Source organism: Drosophila simulans, chromosome 2R (genome assembly GCF_016746395.2).
Source record: "Drosophila simulans strain w501 chromosome 2R, Prin_Dsim_3.1, whole genome shotgun sequence".
Classification (NCBI taxonomy): domain Eukaryota; kingdom Metazoa; phylum Arthropoda; class Insecta; order Diptera; family Drosophilidae; genus Drosophila; species Drosophila simulans.
The window spans coordinates 3,134,312-3,160,946 of record NC_052521.2 but is presented as its reverse complement, the minus strand read 5'-3'; the positions used below and the strand labels follow the sequence as shown (position 1 = coordinate 3,160,946).

Sequence of the window (26,635 nt, the reverse complement as noted above, 5' to 3'; positions counted from 1 at the left end):
CGACCTTGAGCGAACAGTACGAAACAGGAACCGATGAATCGATCAACTTAATATAGCCGCATAAATAAAAATAAATAAAATAATCGGATATTTGTTTGTTTGGGTGTCAAACGAACACACGAACGCTCTGCGATAGCTGCAAACGGCAGAAAATTAGTTTCCATTTGTGAAAATATGTTTTATTGTAATTTATTTAGACATTCTTATAGAAGATGTTTTAGGTAAAGTAAGCTTGAATTAAAATCATAAATTAATGCTTTTAAACATTAATTTAGGTTGTACATCATAATTGTTTTATACCATCTTTGGAACTGTCACAAATTTTTAATATATCCTTTAAATTATGATTTGAATCACTTGTTTTGATCCTTATTATATTTATATTTACATTTAAAGTCTGGTTAAGCTATCAGCTGATGAGCTCAGAGAGTCAACGACAGAAGAGTAGTTACCATTTTTACGAAGTCATTAATTATTAATATCAGAGTTTTGCTATTAAATTTAGTATCAAGTAGATAAATACGATTTTATACATTTTTCCATTTCCGAAGGATTTCATTTGTTTTATTCTTCTTTGTTATTGTGTGCGTGTTTTTATACTCTTTTAAATAGTTTAAATTAACAATGTTAGAAAAAAATAATATTGTATACAATATTTGGAATAGGCAAAAGTTTCTTATCGATCCATTTGCTTGACGCTTTGAACCACAACGTATTCTTCTTAATTATTAAGCACCCCACTCTAGTAATATTATAAAGACCTTTTAAATCTTCTTTGACTTCGTTTTTGCTATTGTTATAAAAGGAGCCATCAGGGTATAAAGACTCCGCACCTTCTCGTATGGGAAATCAATGCGCTTTAGTGCTAAGATCACGGCGCAAAGTAAAATTAAATAAACCGCAACTACGTCGAGTAAGTAGTATTGCCACCATCTAAGGAAAAATAATTAATATGGTGACACCAAAATAATCGTTATAAACTCACGTCATATTTCGAGATGGAGCCTGTAGATGATAAGCACCATTATGTCGCAGCACATATTCGGTCCAGTAAATGGCAGTATCTAGCGCTGTTGAGCGCTGGTCCAGGAAGAGCTTTTGCCGATATCGCGCTGAATTTCTGTAGCGCGGATTGTGAATCACTTTCATAATAGCCTTGTACAACTGATTGGCTGACAGCGTCTGAAGATCTAGCTTTATTGCATATCCATCGACCTCGGCCTTGGCTGAGTTAACATCGTGGTCGCAGAATACCGGCATTGTAACTACGGGTACTCCGTGAAATACCGTCTCAAACATGCTTAGCAAGCCTCCATGTGTTACAAACGCTCTAAGCTTGGGATGTCCCAAAATGTCCTGCTGCGGTAACCATCGTGAAAGTTTTACGTTTGATGTGATGTCTTTTATATCTGTCGAGCTGCCTTCATACTTCCATAGCACATGATACGGAAGACGAGCAAAGGTCTTTACAAGCATGTGACGCAACGCCTCTGGCATGTTCGCGGCCTTTACGGAAGAACCCATTGAAACATAGATGAATCCAGATGCTCCAGAAGCACCGATGAATTCCTCAAGGTTCCTAGGAAGTTTTCTAGCTGGCCTACAATGAATGCAAGCGACTTCTGCTACATTTGGATTAAAGGCTCTAGGATAAGACAAAACTGCGTGTCCATTTTGCAAAATGAAACTCACGTTGCGCGACATTTCATAAGGATGCGGGATTTGAGCCCCCAAGTGCTCTCGCATCACAAGGTGTGTCCGACGCATAACATACTATAGTAAAAGTGAAAGTAATGGTAATTTGTTAAATAAGGCTAAGAAATGAATTTCACTCACCATGTGCATCAATGTTTGTCCTATCTGCATGGCCGTATTAATAGCCCGTTCGTAAAGATTCATTGTGTCCGTAAATCGAGAATAGAAGTTGGGAGTAATAGCGTAGCTAACGGGATTTCCTGCAGTCGAGATACTGCCTGTATAGAAGCCCACCGTGTTTATGTACATAAATGGAATCTTGAAGTCGTACATTAATCCCAAAAAGCACTCTGGGAAAGCTCCATCTAATATAGCCAAATCAAAGCTTTTCTTGGTCAACTCCTTTGTTTCTGAGTCACGAAGCATTGCGTCACATGACTGTTAATTAAAAACACATTATTTTTTTTACATCGTCTCTTAATTTTCTCTTACTTTTTCATTGTTAAAGAAAATAAAAATTTTTGGTCTTTGCCAGAAATATCCATTAAAATGGACGGTTTCCTGATATATTGCGTGGTACTCATCTGGTCCCAATTAGAGAACACAATTTTCCACATAATTTAAATTAATACGATTTATTATGAATCCAAATATTTCTAAAAAGAAACAGAAAAAGAAACACCCTAATTTCGCTTTCAAAATAATGTGCTAGATACACACATATTTTTTGATAATCATTAAATTAATGGATACAAAACAGAATTTTTAAAGTATGTATCACATATACGAACATATAACATACATATGTAAAAGAAACTGGAGTCAACCGGACAAATGGCCGAATGTCCGAACTTATGTATGGATGTTTTAAGCGAAAGAATGATGTTTAGTTCACTTTTGATGTTTGCAAAATAAAGAGCAATGAACGTGAACATGCTTTCTGAACAGTAAATCAACAATCACCATTCGAAAAACACTGTAAAATCGCATCATGGTCAGTGGCGTCAGAGAGTCGCCATATTGCTCGCGTGTAATATCGGAAACACTAGGCTTTTTCTTTACTTTTTTTGTTGTCGGGACTCCCTCTAACTTACACCAAGCAAATTCTTTGTCGCCTGATCCTGTGAATCCTCGCCAAATAGCAAAGTAATACGATTTCCCAGTTTATTGTGTCATCTGGCACGAGGCACAGCTACATTGAAATAATAATAATTGTAGTGGTGTGCACTTTTAAATTTGTACACAAGTCATCCGCGCTCATTACAAAAACTGCCACAAATTGATTATGGGGACCAAAAATGTAGTTGATTAGGATGCAGAAATTGCGCAGACAGTCAAAACAAAATTTCGAAAGACCCAAAGTTAAAAAAATTACTATTTTTTGACATTTTTGAACGCGAGAACGCAGTACTAAGAAAAATGGTGACTGGGGCTTTTCTTGAATAAGACATCCATACCAAAAGGGGGATAACTCAACCGATTTTAAAAGCGGGATGATGAATATTTTCTTACCTCAAGTAAATATTTATTCAAGTTTATATTAAATTAATTGTAGTGTTGTAATGTGTAGTGTAATATGTAATGTGTCCCCTTGTTGAGGGGATATTTTTTTTTTTTTTTCTGCTATATATCTAAAACCATTAAATATGGGTTTATAAATAACGAGAACACACTAAGACTCAAGCGTGCAAGCGTAACATTTGCTCCCTCGTGATCGAGGGATATAATCAGTACAGTTATTTGCATATGCGGCTCAACCTACCTAAATGTCATCAAACATTGTCGGTGACATTTAACGTCAATCGGTAGCAGGACCAATTCTGCTTCTACAAAATTAATAAGTAACATGTATAGACCTATAATATAGTTATATAGTATTAACATCAATTAAATCTTTCGGAAATTCGAAAAATAAAAGAGTTTCATTTGTCAATAAGTCACAATATGTGTATTTTAGCGGATAAAATAGGTAAATTGCAAATATAACAGGAATGTTAAAAAACGAATGTAATTAAATTTTGTTGCTAACTAATTGCCATTGTGGTCTAAAAAAGTCAATCAAAAATTCTAAACCCTTTTAATATTAAGAAACTTCCCGGAATTCGTTGAGAAAGGGAGAGGCCGACCAGGTAAGGAAAAGTCAATAAAACTTAATGGAAATTGGATGAAGGGTATGAAATATCCAGATCCCCTAGGCTCAAAAGTATATCTATGGAAAACTTAATGTGATGATTTCAGATAATTCATTATTTTATCCCGTAGCTAAATTCGTATTGAAATGTATGTCAGTATTAAAAAAAGAATTAATTTGTTGTTGTTTCTTTCCCTAAATGTCAAAATAGTGACGACCTATCCCCCCTAAAAGCAAATCTTTTTTTTTTTTTTTTTTTAAACGGTTCCCACGTCCACACCATATCGTACGGCTCGAAACACGAGAAGATAGAAGCGTTATAAAAAAGAGAACAGAGACGAGGAAATGAACATAATAAATATAAGTTAGTATTATCTAATTATGTACAAAAAAAGTTAAAATTGATTGCTTTAAGAGCAACAGAGAGTTAAGATTACAGATAATAGGATAAAGTCTATTAGAGTCAGAACATAATACTCTGTAAGGGTCATGCAACTCATAGTTAGATCTACAATGATTTAAGATAAGTGGTATATAGTTTCTAGTGAATCTACTTGGAACCGAGAAGTTAAGCCGACTAATCAAGTCGGGACTCTCAACATCACCACGAATAAGCTTACAAATAAAGACTGCTCTTGGTGATTGAGAAAGCTTTTGTTTGATATATGATTATTAAGATATGAATATGATTATTATCATATTCACGACGACATTTTTGTCGTGAATCTTACTTTTAGGTTCATCGCCATGGTGCTAGCGGTCCTAGTCATCCTAAAGACGATGATGGTACAAGAGATTTCTGAAGTGACGTCGAAATCGTCACCTCCTTAGAAAAGTTCGTGTATACCTCGTGCTAGTAATAAATCCAACAGGGGAAATGAGCACCAAAAGTCGAAGTCCATCCGGCAATAAATATAGAGAGCGAAGTGGTGTTTATTATAATGTATGGCCGCAGCCGCAGCATTAACAGCTCTCTGTCGGTCTTTTCTATGCAATGCATTTCAGTTGGCAGCTGCGGTCGTTTTTAAGTCTCACTATTTGTTTCTTGATCTCTAAGCATAGTTGTCGGCGAACTTTGAGTTTTAATTGGAAAATAAAGCTGCCAGCGCTAACACTGGTGACCCCGACGTGATATTGTTGTGCACTGAATTTAAACAAAATAAAATTAAAAACAAGAAAAAACGCTATAGTTGAGTTCCCCGTCTATCGGGGGTACCTGTTACTCTATTGTAAATGCAAACGCGAAACGGGTACCTGTTACTCTATTGTAAATGCAAACGCGAAATTTAATAATTTTTCTGGGATATCGATAAGTACAATACTTGTAAAGTGAGAAAAAATTTAATTAAAAATTTATCCAAGTGAGACCACTTCGGCGTAGATCGATAGAAATTTGCAGGACTAATAAAATGACGAAAAAGTATCAAAAAATGGTAAACATGTGGGCGTGCCAGTTTTAGGCAGCTACAGGGCGTTAGAATGGGCGTGGCAACAAACTTGCGCTGCGTCTTTCTCTTTAGAATATGTATGCTGAATCTCAACCTTCTAGCTTTTATAGTACCTGAGATCTCTCAGTTCATACGGACAGACGGACAGTCGTACAGTCAGACAGTAGGAAGGACGGACATGGCTAGATCGACTCGGCTAATTATCCTGATCAAGAAAATACATTACTTTATACAGTCGGAAACGCTTCATTCTGCCTGTAACATATTGTTCAACGAATATAGTATACCCTTTCACCGAAAACCTTAGAATAACAAGATGCAAAACGGCCACACATTGGTTTTGCACTGTGCAATAATTTTTTTGGTGACGGCCAAATTTGCCCCCTCCTCTCCAACTCACGTAAAACTGAGAGCATACGAAATCTAAAAATAGAGTTTGCTTGCTTGTGTGAGTAAAAACAGCAAACGTACTTGTGGTAGAAGACGATTTTCGGGTTGAAATCAAGTTTGTTCCAAGAAACGAACTTATGAACACATTTAAAGTTTTGGCCAATTTCGTTGCAAAATGTCAACGGCAACGATCTGGAATTCTTATTACTACTTTTGTAATTTAAAACATACATTTTCCAAAAAAAGAAAATACATATTTAAAAATATATTTCATAAAAATAATACAAACTGTAATATTTATTTTTATTTTTTTATATTTATTTAGTTTATATAAAATAAATAAAAATCTGCATGCACTTAATGCAAAATTGGTTTCTTGAGGAACGACGTGGGGGCATAAGCACCTAAGAATCGATGTCTACTAGACAATGTCTACTCAAATTGTTCACACGTCGCAAGCTGAATACTTTAATGACAATTTTTCTAATAAACAGTCATTATACCCGTTATTCGAAGAGTAAAAGGCTATACTAGATTTCTTAAAAAGTATGTACGAGGCAGAAGGAAGCGTTTCCGTCCGTATGAACGTCGAGATCTCAGGAACTATAAAAACTAGAAGCATAAAAATTCTAGAGACAATGACGCAGCGCCCACTCTACGGCCCGCAAACCGCACAAAACTGCCACGCCCACATTTTTGAAAAACGTATTGATATTTTTTCACACTTGTATTAGTAAATTTCTATCGATTTGCCAAAAAATTTTGCCAAGCCCTCTCTAACGCCCTAAAGCAGCCGAACCGGACACTCCCACACTTTGGAACAATCTTTAAATTTTTCTCATTTTATTCCCTAATATCCATCGGTTTACCAGAAATCCCACTAGCTGAGAAACTAGCTGAGTCGGGATACTCGACTATAGCATTTTCTCTTGTTTTTGAAATTTATTTTGTGATTTTATGTACATAGATTCGGATATCACTTTTTTTAAGCTATATTCAAATAATAATAACGTTACCTCAATGCAATATGCAAATGCTAATAAAGATTTAAAGTCTAGTAACCGGTATGAATAAAAAAGAGCAATTTTCTGCCTCAAGTAAATAACAATCAGCGTTTATTCCCTACATAATAAAGGCTTTTAGACCGACAATTGCGGGCGGTTCTTATATTTTGCCTACCCAAACATACAGGCTAGCGTTTAGTTGGCACATTTATCGCTAAAATATACAGTCTGTCGAAGAAGTATGCGTCCGAATAAATAGAAATTGATTTTGTGTAAAGCTGAGACGTAGTCTTATAATAATAACGGTTTCTGATAAGATAAGGCTATTGCCAGTGAAGTTACGGGGAATAAAATGGGTTAAGTAAATTTTATTGATTGCGCTTGCATCTGATTGAGCAAATTAAAAATGCATATGGACGACGGCATCAAGATTTGCAAGAAGCTCTTAATTTTAATGAAATCTCGGCAGCCAACGCCGAGATGAATTTGGTGAAATTACTTCTTGAGTTTAGTTTGCGTGCTCAAATTCAACAGAGTAGAGATTAAAAGCTCTATCTGGCGTTACAATGACTTCACAGCTTACATCACGGCTAAACGTTCCCGTCTACCAGAGCTGATACACGGAGTATGCGGATTTCATGTCGATGTTTTATACAACTATAGACAAGGACCCTGAGTTATCCGACATAGAGAACCTGTGTGCAAGGTCCAGCACTGTCATCGGGCAACTATCCAGTGGCTTTAGATTTACTTAATAAACGGTATTCTAATAAACGTCTTGTGTTTCACTCTCACATCAAGGAAATACTACAAGGAAATAATACAAGAAAATAGATTCGTCTTCGTCGCATACACTTCGGGAGTTTTTGGACAAGGTCAACTCACACATGCGCTAAGGAAAATTGCAAATTGCCTCAAAGAAAAGAAAATTTCTGCAAAGATTAAATACTGGTACACAAACTTCCTGGGAGGACACCACGTCCATGGATAAAATACCTTTGGCAAAGGAATTCTATGGATTTTTGGAAAACCGCTGTCAGAAACTAGAGACATGAGTAGTTATACCTCAACATCTCAGGTGGGAACAAGAAGTAGAATTAGTTGTAACACCAGTAGACGAACTAACAACACGCCCTGCGCGTTCCATCCCGTTTGGAAATTTATCTCCCACGTTACGCCATGCTTAAATTAGGAAATATCCCTTTGCTTTAATAATTTAATAGTAAGTTATTCTTAAGTACTCGTTAGGATCCGCTCGGGGTATTCATACCCTGTAAGGCATTCTTTGATTCCGGCTCCCAACTGCATTTGGTGTCTTCTCGGTTTGCGCAGCAGTTGCAGCTCAATAAGACCCGATCAGTCGCTCTAGTTGTAAGTCGAGTTCCCCGACTATCAGATACCCGTTACTCAGCTAGTGTAAATGCGAACGCAAAATTTAAATTTTTCTGATATATCGATAAATATTGGCGAACAAAATGAGAACAAATTTCAAAATTGGGCGTGACCGGTTTGGCAGCTTTAGGGCTTTAGAGTGGGCGTGTCCAAATTTTTTGGCAAATCGATAAAACTCATTTTGTAAAAGTAAGGGTTTGGCTGTTTTGGGCAGTTTTAGGGCGTTAGAGTAGACGTGGCAAAAAAAGTGTTTTTCCAAATCGATAGAAACTTACATAACTAATAAAATTATGAAAAAATATCCAATAATTTTTCGAATATGTGGGCTTGGCAGTTTTTGCCGGTTTGCGGGCGGAAGAGTCAACAAACTTGCGCTGCGTGCATGTCTCTAGTATCTGTATGTTGAATCTCTATTTAATATAAACATTTTTTCAAAAATCATTTTCTTCACATTTTTTCTTCAATTCTTTTACTCCTGATAATCAAGAATCAGTTAAAATTTCTAACTTACTTCGAAAGCGTATCGCAGGCCGTCCCAGGGCTTAATGGGCATTTCTCCCGCCATGCGTGAGCCCAAAAGATCCCAATTCGTATAGTTGTGGATATATTCAACAAGACCAGCTGGTGTAACCTCAAGCAGTCCTTCAATATTGAAATCAGCCGGAAATCCATTTAAAAAGGTAATATTGTGACCTCTGAAAAATATTGTGTTTTCGATTACAGATCTAATTTAATAAGTTTAAACTAAGCGTAGATTAGACTTAATAATAGTCGTATAACTGATTTTAAATCATTACGCGTAAGAAGTGTTAGTATGAAATTTGTTTTTTATTGTAATTAATTGCATATTGGAAAAGTAGATACTTACAAAACGATTGGTGTGAACTTAAACTGCCCATGACCACAAAATCAACAAATGGTATGGAACGGAAAATGAACTCTTCAAATTTATTTATAAAGGAATCCGCTTACTTACCTAAATATGAAGAATTATATTTCATAATCAAATTCAATTAATTGTTGCCCGGAAAATTTGAATCCGCGTTTATCTGAATATTCTTTATCTTTAACTTATAATGATTGAAAATGGCGCAACGCACAATTAATTGAAATCTCATCTGAAAAATTGTGAATAATACTGACACATGATTACAAAAAGAGGTACCAAGAGATTCATTCAATTTTTTCAATATTTCATTCACGTTTTTTGTGGCCCGGAACCATTAAAGGACCCAGATGACAAAGACAGATTTCTAAAAATCGGGACGAGTTTCGCAAATTGTTGACAAAACAAAAAACTGATAGACGTTGATGTTTCAATAATGGAAACAGTGCAATAATAACCAATAAGACGCGAAAACAATTGGAAAAGAATAACGCCATATTTGTTAAACATTTTGAGAATTGAGACTCCTCGGCTCGTGCTCCTGATCAAGTACATCAAAATATACCTTATGGTTTTTTTCTCCACAAGTAATTGGTATAATTACTAATAATTATACAAAGAATTATAATAATATAGTAGTTATTCTCTTTTTTTCTCATATGTAAGAAATACTGGTTATGTTAAACCTTAACGACACATCCCATACGAAGTATCGCCACTTTCTGTTTTACGCTTCACCCAAAACGTCTGTTTCTTTCAAATAAATATAATACAAGCAAGCATCTAACGGAATGGACTAATTAATTAAACAAATAGCGTTTCGAACCAACGACTACGCTTTCACTTATTATTAAAACTTATTTTAATGGCATATTAAATTTTTATGCTTAACCCTTTCAGCGAAGAAAACACCATTGGTCGACAGGCACAATACAACACTTTTGCGGCAGACCCCTAGAAATCGAAGCATTGAAGACGGCACTGACACCGAGCGAAACACTCGAAAAAACTTTCGTTGTAAACTATCAGCATCAGTTCAATTATTAAAACCTTAGAGAACGATAAATTTACTATTACGATATATACATCTCATTCTGTGATCGGATCAGCGTCTCTCAGCAACCACAGCTGGCCGAAAAAGTTTTTATGACGATCCTGGTCAGCCAACATAGAACATGTTAAAGTGGTTGCAGAAGAAAAATAATCGTACTGTTATGTCACAAATCGTGCACGATTAATCGTGAGTAGTGAAAATTGGACGGATATGGACGCGGCACAGTACCAATGTGTTCAAATTGGATACGGAGATGGACTCATTGAAATACACCAAAGTGGCAAGAAAGGTTGAAGTAGGCAACATCGACCGTGTCCGAGGATGGTTCATGGAGTTGTGTCAGGGAAAAGTACCTTTTGGTTGGCCGGATAAGGTGCTCCAGGAGAACCAGGTGGTTCAGACCATACGACTTATCATGCAGTCGCAAAATGATTGCCAGCCAGATACGAAGAACAAGTTGAGACATAGTAAACACAGCTGAGGCTATGAGTGTTGGAACGAATGAGAACAATCTGGCTTAGGAAGCTCATGATGTTAACCAAGTGCCCGGAAGAAGAAAAGTTTGATCGGATATATAGGAATTGTAGAAGCAAGGGTTTGCAATTCTGACGGATATCCATTAACCTTATCATTCCTGAAAATACCACAGCACAGCGCAAATGAGACAAAATCATATTATATATATTACAAAATCATAACATATATGGTATACGAGACGGATGAAAATAAAACAGAAAAACAACCCTCGTAACCCAAACCATAAGTCAATGATCAAAGAGCAGAAGGCCGAAAAAAAGGATTGGGTATAGAATGTGCAGTTACTACCGACTACTAAAGGAGAAGACAAACATGATGACTACCCCGTGCCGAGGATGGACTAAAGACCATAAATGGACTAAGGCCCAAGATAAATCTTGGTCCAACTACGGAAAGCAGTGTTCAACAGCACAAAAGAAGTCTGGTACTGGAAAATTCCAATTGAAAAATAAAGCCGGCATTACACAGCGTTCACAGCCAGGCGTGGACGCCGTTTGGCGGCATCCAAAAAGCGTTAGTCACGAAAAAACGTCCGTTTGCGATCGGACGCCATCATTGTGATTGAACTGAACAACGGGGATAGGTTTCCGAAAGGTTACTGTCGGGTCACCCAGCCGCTAGTGATTCCTAAATTTGTACTTTCGCTCATTATCATTTGCTTTCCTAACTTACGCATATACGCATCGATGCAGAATCTCCAATAAAATCGTATCGTTCTTAGAGAGTATCGTGTTAGAGAGTATGCCCAAAAGGATAACAGAAGTCATCACAAATAATTCATTTATGACATATTTATGATTCGCGCAAAATTGGGCCTATATTACTTTTTTCCCGTTTTTTTCTTCAAAATAATTATTACAAATTACTTATAAACATAAAAAAGAACATTTTGGATTTGCTGTTGTGGTTTTGTATTTAGTTGTGGCCATGAATCATAATTATGAACATGAAATGTGTTGGATCGCGCAGCCGCCAACAATTAATAGCATTATTATTTATTTGAAGCCAACTTTGGATACACAATTAAGCGGGACCTCAACTGTGCCATTATCTTTCCTTATCTAACCTCCTATCACTCTCTCTCTCTCTCGAGTACTTATTCTTGTACTCTCTCATCTAGAATTTGTCTTAGCGTCCTGCAACTATTAAATTTCCGTTCGGTATACTCAATAAACATCTTTTAATTGCTAAAGACATTTAATAAAAAAAAAGCCTGTTTCCAACGTAGGTCCAATCTTAGTTGCCAATGGGGCATCTTAGACTTTCCGTAACGCAATTTCACGCTCGTAGCTAAGAGTTAATATAGCAACTAGATTATATTATTATCCCCAAATATCATATCATCTTAGACTTGAATAAATAATGAACTATGTCCTGCTTGTGTTGCATCCTTTTAGGACAATAGGCTCATGCCATATTTGTGTGCCTTTTAAGAACAGCTTCTCTTGCATTTAATCTCAACCGATTCCTAATGCTTAATACGAATAAATCAGGGGACATTTTCTAACGTGAGCGAAGGGTCGGTGAGCTCCGAAATTATTTTAGCTTTTGTAAAAACCAGCGTTGGTTATTAGAAAATTCTTTATTACTTATACTATGTACACGAAATTATAAAACTCGTTTCTCTTCGCGAATAATTTTGTTTACAATTTTTTTGTGTTTTGCTTACTCTCTCTATGTTCCAAAGTCTAAAGTTCTAGGACAGCAGTCTTCGCTTTAGCGACACATTTAACAGCTCGCTTTCAAGTTTTGATTTTGTGTTTTTGTACAGTGGTCCGTTCAAATCAAATCAAGAGAGAATGCTATAGTCGAGTTTCCCAACTATCAGATACCCGTTACCCATCATTATTCTCTGATATCGATAGATACTAGAAAATTTTGGTTTAAGAAAGCGATAGAAAAGTACAAAACTAATAAAATTATGAAATAATATTAAAAGAGTTAAAAAAAAAAAATCATAAAAAAAATTCGACTCGGCTATTGATCGTAATCAAGAATATATATATATATATTTTTATATATATGATACATATCAAACCTAACTAACTCCTTTAACCAAATTTACGATTGGTGCGACCACTCTGGCTCAGTCTTATCAAAGTACAAGTGTCAAATCATCCAAATCTTCCACAAGCATAACTTCATCGCAAAATATCCCAACAACAGGTACCATAAAAATCCTATGCCTCACAATAAGCCATAATTATAAGTGGCACTCTCTCACATTCGGCCACGCAGCCAAATCTCACCTTAATCAGCTGAAAAGTACTCTTAACTTTGCACTTAGAGTTGGACTGAGGGCATTTCGTTCAAAGCCAGTATACAAGTTACTATTAGAAGCCAACATAAGCACTATCGAAAATAAGGCAGACTTCCTAACCGCTAAACTATCCACAAATCTGCATCAAGATGTCAGGCAAATACTCCATTTGTACTGAATCCCTCTTCTCCATCTCCTCTATAACCAACCACAACGATCACTCCCACTACGCCACCACTGCCAGTAACCTAATCACTAGACACCTCCCTTAAATAACAATAATCTGGATTCCGAGCCCTATATGTAGTCGATGTAGCCAAATAGGCATACCAGCTTCTATTAACCTACACACCAAACAATAACTCAATATTCATATCGCACTTCCTTAAAAAAAAAAACAACATTTTAAGCTACTCCTCAGCTTAACGCGCAGTTGGTTCTAGCAGAACTTTAATCCCTCCATCCCTAACACAGTCTTCAATTCGCCCTTGACTAAGAGGGGGAGCAATTCATTATAACAAGACTTAGATTAGGTCACAGCAATTTAACAAACATTATCAATGCACGCTTGGACGTCCCACACGTAATCTGCTTCTGCCCCTTGCATAACTGCCCAACGCACCCAAACCTTCCAGAACTTAAGACCCACCCTAAGCCCCAACCAATACAATGCCAAAATGGTACTAAAATTCCTTACCAAATCCCAAATTATAAAAAATAAAAAGAATAAATAAAAAATAAAAAATAAAACAACTTCAACAATGTAAATGCAATTACGTTAATAATATCTATTAGTTTAGAACATTAGCTTAAGTCATTTATTTAATCATGTTTCTTTACTTAGCCTGTAACTTGTAATTTCTTTTTAGCATTAAATAATAATAATAACTTATTGTGGTTAAATAAATAGAAAATTATATATTTAATATACCCGGATTTAGTTTGTAATATTAGAAGGATTAGAAAAACTGTTCTTTCATTTTGAGTAAAGCTTACGAAGGTATAGTAAATAGTAAATATTCTCAAAATCTTGTTTTTAAATGTTGAAGGTGTTTTGGAATAATTTCACTTTCGACTGGAAATACCGTTAAACGAAATCTAAAGAAAACAAAAAAGAACTCGTTAAGCGTGGCGATATTCCAAGGTGATTCTAGTGCGTTTGGATACGCTGTGTAGACGCTTCAAAGTTCTCGAGATTAATCTAACATTCCAAATTTGTTTATTTATGATGTCATCGATGTCCCTGGACAGACGAACGGACGAACGGATATGGCTTATTTACAATACAAGGACGGAAAGTTACATAATTTTAACTTAGGAAAAACAACATTTACTTCAAAAGAACAGGTTTTCAAAATAAATAAATATTGTTAACATAACATGATACAAACATTTTTAAATAATTATTCATATATACCTGGATATTAATCCCTTAGCCAATTCCCAGAATGGTATCTTGTGTGACTTCGTTCCGCCTGAAAATTGTTAAAAATATAGTTTTACTTTGCTTATCGTATTTTGTAAGCACTAGAAAATAAAGTAAGAATTATACCGTGACTCGTGGAAGAAAAAGGTATACTAGACTTGTTGATAGGTATGTAACAGGCAGAAGGAATCGTTTCCGTCCATATTAAGTATACATTTTCTTGATTAGAATAGCCGTGTCGAACTGGATGTGTCCGTCTGTCTGTCCATCCGTATGAACCTCGAGATCTCGGGAACTTTAAGAGCTAGAATGTTGAAACATAGGCACAGCGCATGTTACCACGCCCACTCTACCGCCCAAAAGTGCCAGGCACACACTTTTGCTAAATATTTTGATAATTTTTTCATATTTCTATTAGTACTGTAAATTTATATCGATATGCCCACAAGCCATCCAAAACTCCACGCCCACAAGTCATCGAAAACTGCCACTCCCAAATTGTTGAAAAATGTTCCGATTTTTCTTCGTTTTATTGTTTTTCTTGCCAATTTCTATCTGTATACCAAAACCACTTTAGACGCCAACACAGCTTAGGCGTCACTGGAATCTACAGGCTTAAACTAAAATTTCTAGATCGTGTAGCTCCCACATCGCTTATACGGGCGGACTGACGAACGGACATGGTCAGATCGACTTTGCTTGAAATTAGCAGATTTCACAGACACACACGTGGCGCACGTTTATAATACACGTTACTCGTAGAGTAGAAGGGTATACTAGTTTCGTTGAAAAGTATGAAACAGAAGAAGCAAGCGTTTCCGACTATATAAAGTATATATATTCGTCGAGATCTCAGGAACTATAAAAGCTAAACGGTTGAGATTCAGCATACAGATTCTAGATTCAAACATGCAGCGCAAGTTTTTTGACCCATGTTGCCACGCCCGCTCTAACGCCCTACAACCGCCCAAAACTGCCGCGCCCTCATTTCGAACCAGTTTTAAATTTTTTCTCATCTTATTCCCCAATTTCTATCCATATCCCAGAAAAATGATGTAATTTCGCGTTCGCATTTACACTAGCTGAGTAACGAGTATCTGATATTCGGGAAACTCGACTATAGCATTCTCTCTTGTTTAGTGAGGTTGCCACGCCCACAATCCAACCATTTAATTTCATTATTTGACTTGCCATTTTATATTATATTATATTATATTATATTATATTATATTATATTATATTATATTATATTATAAATCTTAAACATTGTTGACATGCTCCTTTCTAACGCCCACAAGGGTTTTATAATTTTTTTAATTACTAGTCGTCCAACGAAAAATGTGAAAGTTTTATAGTTATCAATATACATATTGACAAATAGTTTTTCCCGACAACGAAAAGTACAACTCATTTCAACCAATTTGGACTTTTGGACAATGGACATTGTTGTTGCTCAACTCGAAGAACAATCAAATAAAATGAGTAGGAAAAGTTCGTTTTGTAATATGCATTAATAGCAAGAGCGATTAGAAAACAAAACAAAAATGAGCTCCCTTGGAATATATCGGTGTATGAAAATAAAGTTGCATAATATACTTTAAGGAAAACGCCAATGTAATTTATTTACATGATGAGATAATGTCATATCGGTATCAGAATTAACTGTTAAATGAACTATTTAATCAATAACCCAATATAGACGCATATAAATTTCAATTGAATAGAAGACTTTTTTTGGAGAAACAATTTGAAGGAAGCTACCATTTCGATTTTTAACTACTAAAACTACCAAAAATCAAAAATTATGAAGTCTTAGACTATTCTTACCTTGTGTGGCCATTAGGATGTCCGCAGCCAATGTGCCGCAACTCCAGATAGTAAGAAGCAATGCAATTTTTTGAAGCATGTTGCTAAAAAAGAAGTTAATTTCTATTTAGTGGACTTCGGACGTGGACTTCTTAGATTCTACACGGGCTTTTTTGTTTTAAAACATTTGCCGCGACGTCAAGTCAGTACGTGGGCTTCGGCCTAATAGACTTTTTATCTATTTGGCTTGCTATTTAAGTCTTTTAATCGACCGTATAGTACACGGCTCAAAATTACATAATGTATATATAATTGATGCGATTCCATTTAAATTAACTTTTAATGTCGTACAGTGTCAGCAAAAAGTCAACAGGGTAGTAAACTGGATTTCACCTAAAAACAAGCAACACACACTTGGGTAATAAAAAGGTGTAACTCCAAAACGAAGACCCTTTTAAAACCCATACTTCCTAGTCTCTAATTGCATTTTTTACTACTCGGCGCAAAAAACTAATGCTGAAAAAGTGCTTTAGTCTAAGCGATTACAGTACTGCCCCCGAGTATATAAGATTATTACACGAGAACAAAAATACTTTAAAAAGCCATAGCTTTAATACGCTTTTTTCTTTACGCCTGAGACAAAATGTGAAAAAAATGCATAAAAAACATTGAGAAATTACATTTAAAATCTTGGAAAATTTTAATAGCAGATAATAGCAGACAAATTTTTAAATCAATAGGCGATCAACTTTTAAAATCCATTGAAACAAAGGAAAATGGCATTGTGTTTTTCAAAGGTAGAACAAATTTATCTATTAAGCGTAGGAATATCAAGAAGATATTAGATATATTGCTATAGTTTAGTCCATTTACTACCAGCTCAGTTAATTTCCAAATAAATATTCATTCTAAGCCGCTTCACTATCTTAAACTTTAACTAATTTCATAATTATACAAGAAAGGAAAATAGGCTCACCCGAAATACCTTTACACTATATATATAATTAAAAAACATGATATACTAGACTATCAGAAGCTGGGAGTGCGAACGAGAAACTGAACTTTTTTTGGCAAATCTATATAAATTGCGGTTTGTGGGCGTAAGATGTATGCCGACATACAAACTATATATAAATTTACATACCAAATAATAAAACGAAAAAAAAAAAATTTATTTCAAAAGTGTGGTCGTGGCCACGTTTTTTGGCGCATCGGTAGAAATTTACAAGACCAATGGATAATTATCAATACATTAAAAGTGAAATCGTGGTAGTTTTATGCGGTTGGGCATTACATTGGGCGTGGCAACTTTATAAAACAATGGCGTTACTAGAATCTTAACTCTCTACCTCTTATGCATAGTCCCCCATATCTTCACATTCATACGGACGGAACTTAAATACTCTTTAACAAATCTAGTTTACCCGCATACTCTGCGAGAGGTATATAAAAGGAAGTACGGAATACAATTTTCTTTTCTATTATTTTTCTGAGTTTTTTAATTAAACAAAAGCATATAACTATATAATATAGCTGCCATAGAATAGTTGAGAAAAAAAAATAATAAAAGGGTATACGAGATTCTCTGAAATGTATGTAACTGATAAAAAGAAGCAAATCGACAGAAATTTAAGTGACTTATAAAATTATGAAATATTATCCAACAATTTTTCAAAAATGTGTACGTGGCAGTTTTGAGCGGTTTATGGGCTTTAGAGCAAGCGTGGCAAAATGGGTCAACAAACTTGAGCTGCGTATATGTCTCGAGAATATTTATGCTTAATCTAAACATCCAAGTTTTTACAGTTCCTGAGATCGAGCCGTTTATACGGACAGACGGAAATGTGTAGATCGACTCGGCTTTGATCCTGGTCAAAAATAAAATCTATATAGTCGGAAACGCTTCCTTCTGCCTTTTACATACTTTTAAACGAATGTAGTATACCCTTTTACTCTCCGAGTAACGGGTATAATTACGAGTATGCCTGATTGACACAGCGCAGGTTTGTTTTCAAATGTTGTCACGCCTACTCTAACGCCCACAAACCACAAAAATATTCCACGCCCACACTTTGCAAAAAGTTTTGATATTTTGTCATATTTTTTTTAATATTTCTTTTATTATTTTTATTATTGTTTATCTTGTAGACTTCTAGCGAATTGCCAAAAAACTTTTTGACACATCCAAAACTGTCACGTCTACACTGTTGAAAAATGTTTTTGATTTTTCTTCGTTTTATTATCAGTATACGAAAAAGACTAAGGCCACGCCCCTCCTTTCACTTACAAAATATTACCTGATGTCCATCGATATCCCAGAAAAATTTTTAAATTTTGCGTTTGCATTTCCAATAGCTGAGTTACGGTTATCAGGTAATCGGGGAACTCGATTATAGCATTCTCCCTTGTTTTAGGTCAATTCGTCATGTGGCGAAAACAGGACGCCCAAGAATTTAATAAAGAATATAAATATAGTGACGTTCGAACCTTAAGCATGCAAAAATGCTGACATCATATCATGACGTAAAATTATGTATTGTAGAAAATTATCAAGTTTTTTAAATTTATTTTAAATAGTATATATATTTTGGCCAAAGTAAATTGTTTTCCTCACAATAGTTAATATCAAAATTTTACGGTATTAAATAAGTTTTAATTAAATGTGTATTACGGACTTATACTTCTAAGTTCTTCAAAGGCTTTTTAGTTATAAACAATTTGTCGCGACGTCAGGGGATCTAGCTTGCTATGTAAATCTTTTAATCGACCATATAGCAGACCTCTTAAAATCACATAATGTATATAATTGAAGCGGTTCTATTTAAATTAACTTTTAATGTCGCACAGTTTCATCTAAAAGTCCACAGGTAGTACATTGGAATTGGTAATAAAAAGATGTTAGCCCAATACAAACACATTCTCAGCTTCAAAAAACTAATGTTATATAACTACATTACGGCCTGTGATTATAAGACCCCTTAAAACTACACTGTTAAAATATTATAATATGCTATGCAAAGGTCAAATGAGCATACAGCCAAAAGTATATTTATACCCTTTTTTCGTAGAGTTACATGGTACACTAGATTCGTTGAAAAGTATGTAACAGTAGAAGGAAGCGTTTCCAAAAATGTAAAGTAGATATATTCTCGATCAAGATCAATAGCTGGGTTTAACTGACCATGTCAGTCTGTCCATATGAACGTCTCCGTCTCAGGGTAGACGCAGCGCAAGTTTCTTTCCAAATGTTGCCACGCCTACTCTAAAGCCTACCAACCGCTAAAACCTGCCAGGCCTACACTTTGGAAAAGTTTTTGATATTTTTTCATTTTTGTATTCGTCTTGTAAATTTCTATCGATTTGCCACGACCACACAACGGCCGCAAACCGCCCGAAACTGTCACGCCCATACTGTTGATATTTAACAAGAGAGTTTTCGGACTATCAGATACCCGTTAATCCGCTAGTGTGAATGCGAACGCGAAATTTCATAATTTTTCTGGGATATCGATAGATATTGGGTAAAGTGTGGGCGTTTTGCAGGTGAAAAGAAGGGCGTCGCCCCAGTGTTTTCAGGTAAAAATTGGCAACCCAATGCAGAAAAATCTAAACATTTTTCAAAAGTATGTGCGTGGCAGTTTTGGGGGGTTTTAAGAAATTAGAGTGGGCGTGGCAAATGTTTTATGGTAAATCGATAGAAATTTACAGGACTAGGCAGTTTTGTGCGTTTTTAGGGCGTTAGAGTGGGCGTGGAAAAGAGTATCTTGGCAAATCGATAAAAATTTACAAGACTTATAAAATTATGAAAAAATATTCCACACTTGTTTAAAAATACGAGCGTGGCAGTTTTGATACGTTTTAGGGCGTTAGAGTGGGCGTGTCAAAAATTTCTTTGGCAAATCGATAGAAATTTACAAGACTCATAAAAGTATGACAAATATATTTTTGCAAAGTGTGAGCGTGGCAATTTGGTACGGTTTGTGGGCGTTTAAGTGTGCGTGGCAACATGGGTCAACCCCATCTTGCACTGTGTCTATGTCTCTAGAATCTGTGTCTAACTTTTTTAGTTCCTGAGGTCGAGACGTTCATACGATACGAATATATATACTTTATAAGTTCGGAAAGGCTTCCTTTTATAGTATCGAAGTTTATCAGTTATTCATTAACAAATATTTTGCTAGATCTCATATTATTTACCCGTTTATGAAGTCACAAAGGTTATCTGGTACAAAAATGCGTTACTCAATGTAACTTTGGGATTATATAGAATCATATAGTTTTTATGTTTGTATTTTCATTATATCAATACTTGCATATATGTGTTGTTTCACCGATTTATGGCGATGTATCAAAAGTATCAGGCATGCTCCAGTAATCGTAATATTTTTTAGATTTCGATTTGAGCAAAATCTGTCGATTTCTTTTTCAGTTGAAATGATTTTCGCAAAATTTTTTGGACCGGAATGTTTTGTAAACAGTTAACACCTGTTTAGCTGTTTTCCATACCATTCAGGGTTTTTTTTTACAGTATTAATTCCGATGTGGGCAATTACTTTTTTACGTTTTAAATCGAAATCGTAAAGTTCTTACGAATTCGATTACCGGAGCATGTTGCCAAAACCAGGCCACCTAAAAACGAAACCGAAAGATTTCGCCGAAATCGAAGTCGAAAAAAAATTACGATTACCGGAGCATGCCTGATGAAGTATATGTATATAAATAAAAGATAAAGTATAACAGGATTGCAAGCTGACTTCTCCAGATATAGTGTGTAAAAATCCAATTATTTATTAATTACAAAACAATTGAAAACTTCACACCATCTATTTATTAAAATTTTCCATGTAATTTGTGGGCCTATATTTGCTGACTTCTTTCCTATACAATCGTTTCCTTAATATCCTCAAATATATGTCCTGTGCAATAAAGAGATATCGGGAACTATAAGCTTGCAAATTCAAGGAAGGCGACTTATTTACGTAACTGCTATTTGAAAGTCAAGGTACTCTACTAAATCGATCTCTCTTTTTCTGAATATTTTCCACGTGCTATAATATTCAACATTTTGGTTTTTTGAAATAGCTCGTTTCCTAATCTAAGTATACTCTGAACCAAGACTCTACGAAAGACCAACATATTAACATTACTATTTCTTATAAAATATATGTCTATTAAATTTATATTTCAATTTTAGATTATCTTTAGAATTTAAAATCCATTGAAACAACAAAATAATAAACATTTTCCGACGGATCTGTTTTTATTACGCGCTCTTACATTTCGCCGTCTTCTGAATTCCCAGAATGTCCAAAATCTAAATTTGTCCGAAATCCGATAGGAACCAATTGGTAGTTCTAGGTGATGGCACTCCGTGGTCCCCAGAAGAAAAATCGAAAACTTTTTGGTCGATATTGGATCTTTGTCTTGTAACAAGTCCCGAAAGGGTGTTTCTGTACAGAGTAACACCTCTTATTCAATCGGAAGATCCACATCATCCTACATTCGAGATGACAATAGGTACCGCAAAAAAAGAGAAATCATAGAAGTCAACCAAGCGAATTCATTGTTTTCGAAAGGCAAACTTTCTGAGGCTAAATAATTTTATAGCTGGCTTTAATTAGTCCGATCTTTACTCCTGCAACATAATGGAGTATGTCGTGAATATTTTTTATACCGCAATTAAATTATTTTCAAATTCTTGTGTTCCGATGTCATTGGTTTAATTAAGAGTGACACAGCTAAGAAATGTAAAGTCCAGACATTAGACAACATTTTAAAATGCCGGTTCTCAGTCTATCCTTTTTAAATATTTAAGTGGAAGCAGTCCTTTGTGATCCCTCTCCAAAAATAGGTAGCAATTTGGATGCAAGCAATTACTCAAAATTGTCAGCTTTTTGAAAATGTTATCACTCCTCATGGGCAGCACCTTTGTAGGTCAATTATATCACCATGTCAACACAGGTTTATGAAACGCAGTTCAACAACCACTAACCTTTGGAGCTAACTCGTAATACAGGGCTAAAAAAAAAATCTTCAAACAGATGTCATCTACGCTTACTTCAGTAAAGCATTCGACTCTGTTAATCATTCTCTCCTAGTAAGGAAATTTGATTTATTAGGTTATCTGTTGAACTTCCAAATTTGATTTTAAGTTATCTGAATGGCAAGGGAGCCACCTCGGTCCGCTTCTTCTTAGCTTATTCATTAACCACCTTCCTTTAGTAATAAAACAATTTTTGCCATTTGGACTTACAATCCGATCTAGATAGCTTTCAAATATAATGCCGTGATAATGTACTAATCTTTAATGACTCCAAGTGTAAAGTTATGACCTTTTGTGGTGTCAACCCAATAACACGACTAACACTTTAGGGTTCGCTCTTTGGACAGAAAGAATAACACGGGTTGATGATCTTGTTGTTCTTCTGGACCGTAAACTAACATTGTCAGATCATATTTCGACTATTGTCCATAAGGCCAGGGTTGTGGTTGGTTTTTTAAAAAAGTGGTCAAAGAAAGCAGATTCATTGAAAACTGCACACCCATAGACTTAAATCATTATAGATCTAACTATGAGTTGCATGACCCTTACAGAATGTTCTGACTATAATAGACTTTATCCTATTATCTGTAATCAAATAGGTAATTTTAATAATATATATTTATTTGCTTTAAATAGAGAATATATGTATATACTTTATAGGATAAGAATGTTTCCTTCTATCAGTTACATAATCTACGAGTAACGGATTTAGTTAAATCTACGGGAGTTGGGTTATTACCGAATTGTATTAAAAATCCGAAAATGTATGGAAATTGCATTCAAAAGATTACTTTCGCAAAAGCCTATGGGTTTAAGAATTTACCGAACCAGAAACAGTTTTCCCATAATTGGCTTTTAGAAAGCATAGGTTCATAAAATTGTAAGATTTGATTAAAAAGTTTTGCATCATAATCATCCAACTTTATGACCTATAATATCATGAGCCGTTACGTTTAGATTACGAGCAACCATAAAACTAGTGTGTGTGTCTTATGCAACTGCTTAAGCTTACAATAAACGTTTCTTTTTTGATTATTTCGTGCAGATTGCCTATGAAGTGACATAGAAGGAAACGCAATCATATTTTTTTACCATTAATAAGTTAATTAATAATAACAATATTTATTTTCCAATAAGTGCAACTTCTTAAATCCCTTCCAACGCAAAATACCTTGCTCCCTGTTGTATTAGTTTTGTAAACTTCTATCGATATGCCAAAAACGTGTTGCCACGCCCACAAGCCGCACAAAACTGCCACTTTTGAAAAAATGTTTTAATATTTATCGCTTTTTGTATTCGTGTTTTAAACTTATATCGATATGCCCACACTTTTGAAAAAAGTTATGATATGTATTTATATTTTTATTAGTTTTGTAAATTTTTATCGATTTGTCAAAAATTTTTTTGCCACGCCCAAAGACCGCAAAACTGGCACGCCCACACTTTTAAAAAACGTTTTGATATATTTCTTGAAGTCTTGAACATTTCTATCGATATGCCAAACCACTTTTTGCCACGCCCACTCTAATACCCTCAATTCCTCAAAAACTCCCACTCCCACACTTAAAACTTTTCATTTTTTCTCATTTTATTTATTAGGACAGTGCGAACTAGAAATTTCAACATTTCTAAAAAAACCTTAAAAAGTGAAAGCGTCGCAGCAATAAAAAATTTACAAGACAAAAAATTCGCATTTTTTAAAAGTGAGTATGGAACCGTTTTGGGGCGTAGCAACACTTAGGATAAACTTGCTCAGCGTCTATGCCTCTGGAGTCTTCATGCTTAATCTGAACTCTCTAGCCTTAATAGTTCCTGAGATCAAGGCGCTCATAAGGACAGAGGGATGAACGGGCCCATATCGACCGACTGTTGTTACACACTTTTCAACGAATCCTGTATACCCTTTTACTCAACGAGTAACTGCTATAATAACGAAAAATAGCGTGCTGGGCACGAATCTGTGGTATACCAATTATGTGTACATAGTACAGACATAGCGGCTATAGCGATAATAGATCGTGTAATTATTACATAGTACTCATGTGTTCTTCGGCTTGATACCGTTAGTTTCCTTCTTGCCTGCTGTATTCAAACAATTTCAAAAAAGAATCTTCGTTCGGCTTGCCAAAGTGTAAGACCTTGCTTCTATCCTTGCAATTTGTTGTTATAATTATACAAATGTGACATTGTAATACAAAAAATTCATCTAAATATCTGTTACCGTATCGATTGCAGTATAATTTCATATAATTAGATGAAATCATAATCCAAAATATGTTCCTTTTCTCGGGTTATTCGTACCAAGTGTATAAGTGGATTCAAAAGTTTATGATTCGAAAAAGTAGGACACGCTTTAGTAGACAAATACTCATATTATTAAAGTATCACGTTAATTTTTGTATTTATTTTGTTGCACTTTAATACCCTATGCATATGCATTGCAGTGAGATAATCTTTCTGAGTAACAGAAACAACAGTAATGCTACTGCTGCGTCTGTGTTTGTTCACGGCAGTATATAAAGCTACACGAAACCGTTAGCACACTTTCACCAGGGTAAACGAACTTTAAACACACATTTTAATCAATTTTAAAATACACATATTCCATCCTAACAGCTTATCGCACTGCGCAAGGTATAAAACCTTTTGCAATTGGAAAAGAATGCGGCCCTCTTCCAAACTATCTCATTAGCACATGACACTTAGCCCGATAAACCAAAACAAGCCAACAAGCAGTACGACTTTTAAATTTTCTTTAAAGCTTAAGCTCTTGCCCGACGAAGTTTCTCCGCGAGTTAACTGAAACAAACTGAACGTTGAGCTAGCTTTTTTGGCTCTGTTTAACGTCACAGAGAGAGACCGGTGTTACAGCAATATATGCATACAACGTGTTTAGGTTACGTTTCAATAAATTTAAGTTGACGGCGCTGCATCTGCGCTTCGCAATTTGGAAACTGATCGAATTCCTTAAACTTTGTATAAGTAATTGTTATATTACAGTCTTGTAATAATCACATTTTAAACCAATATGTCTACACTTGGATGCACTTCATAGCCGTTAACTGTTTTTTTTTGTTTTTTGTATCTTATCAGTAGGCATGGGCATGATAAACAAATTCAAATATAGAATTCTAAATATTTCATAAATTAAAATAAGCTAGCATTGGTAAGCAGGTTAAATAATAAATAAAAAACACAAGAGACAACACAAAAGTCCCCGACTATCATATACCCTTTTTTCAGATAGTGTAATAATGTATTCAAAAAATAGGAAAACGCTTTACTTAACTAGTGCAATTGCGAGGGCAAATTTTTAAATCCTTTTGTAATATCTATAAAAACTGGTAAGACAAATACCATTTAAGATAATGAAACAATAAACACAACAAATTAATTATACCATATGCGCGGACTTACATAATGTGCGTATACTAATTGATTAAATGCTAAAATTAACTTTTGTATTGTATTCTGTGTTGCACTGAGTGCAGTCAAAATGCGAACTGCGTTTCTCTCAAGCTCTTCGATATATGTAAGTGCATCTTTTGTCCTATACATCGATTCACAGATCTTAACCGCAGCCTTAACTTCCTTCATCGCCTTAACCTTTTATACCCGTCCCTTGTAGGGTATACTAGATTCGTTGAAAAATATGTAACAGGCAGAAGGATGCGTTTCCGACCATATAAAGTATAAATATTCTTGATCAGGATCGATAGCAGAGTCGAACTGGTCATGTCCGTCTGTGCCTCCTTATGAACGCCAAAATCTCAGGAACTATAAAAGCTAGAATGTTGTGGCAAAAACCGCACAATCCACATCCACTCATTGTATACAATCCATATCCCAAGCGAGCGATCTCGCTCCCGAAATAATATAAACAAATGGGCAACATGTGACATATTCACATAAATAGCACTTTCGGAAGAAATACAGAGTGGCAAATCCTACGCAATGTACACAATCCACATCCGCTAGCTGTATACAATCAATATCCCAAGCGGGCGATCTCGCTCCAAAAATAATGTAAGCAAAAGAACACTATAAAAAAGACGTTTGTCACTAACATTAAGTCATAAGCTGTGATCAAAACAATAAAGACGTTAAAACTATTAGTCCTATAAATTTTTTTTAAGCGTTGTCCTTAGTCATCTGACGGGCCATTAGTTGGACTCAATATTATAACAACTGTTTTACTATATATTCTTGATCAGGATCGATAGCCGAGTCAATCTGGCCACGTCCGTCTGTCTGTATTAAGGTCGAAATTTCAGGAACTATAGAATCTCGAAGGTTGAGATTCAGCACACAGAAGTTTGCTGACCCATGCTGCCACACCCACTCTAACGCCCACAAGCCGCGGAAAATTGCCAAGCCCACACTTTTGAAAAATGCGTTGATTTTTTTTTTACACATTTTTATTAGTCTTCTAAATTTTACCAATTTGCCAAAAAACTTTTTGCCAAATTTTTGTTCTAAGATAGCGATAGATATTGATGTAGATATAGATATTAAATTAAAATATGGAAACTGTTTATTTGCAAAAGTGATTTCTTGAGGGAC

At 35.2% G+C, this 26,635-nt stretch overlaps 1 protein-coding gene across 1 annotated transcript; it reads right to left on the bottom strand.

The window, feature by feature from the left end:
- Positions 1 to 153: 153 nt before the first annotated feature.
- LOC6733154 (UDP-glucuronosyltransferase 2C1) lies at positions 154 to 16,133 on the bottom strand. The gene is made up of 6 exons (XM_016167504.3): positions 16,051 to 16,133; positions 14,215 to 14,272; positions 8,572 to 8,755; positions 1,837 to 2,133; positions 986 to 1,773; positions 154 to 933 (listed from the first exon to the last, which is right to left on the bottom strand). Exons 1-6 carry the CDS (start codon positions 16,127 to 16,129, stop codon positions 765 to 767), a joined length of 1,575 nt encoding a protein of 524 aa, XP_016026029.1. The 5' UTR covers positions 16,130 to 16,133; the 3' UTR covers positions 154 to 764.
- Positions 16,134 to 26,635: the final 10,502 nt, after the last annotated feature.

Excerpts from the sequence above, each read along its gene's own strand:
- LOC6733154 (XM_016167504.3), bottom strand. The coding sequence starts at position 16,129 with ATGCTTCAAAAAATTGCATTGCTTCTTACTATCTGGAGTTGCGGCACA. Across the intron at positions 8,756-14,214 it reads GCTAAGGGATTAATATCCAG|AGGTCACAATATTACCTTTT; the intron begins GTATATATGAAT and ends AATATTTTTCAG. Across the intron at positions 2,134-8,571 it reads GCCTGCGATACGCTTTCGAA|TCATGTGACGCAATGCTTCG; the intron begins GTAAGTTAGAAA and ends TTTAATTAACAG.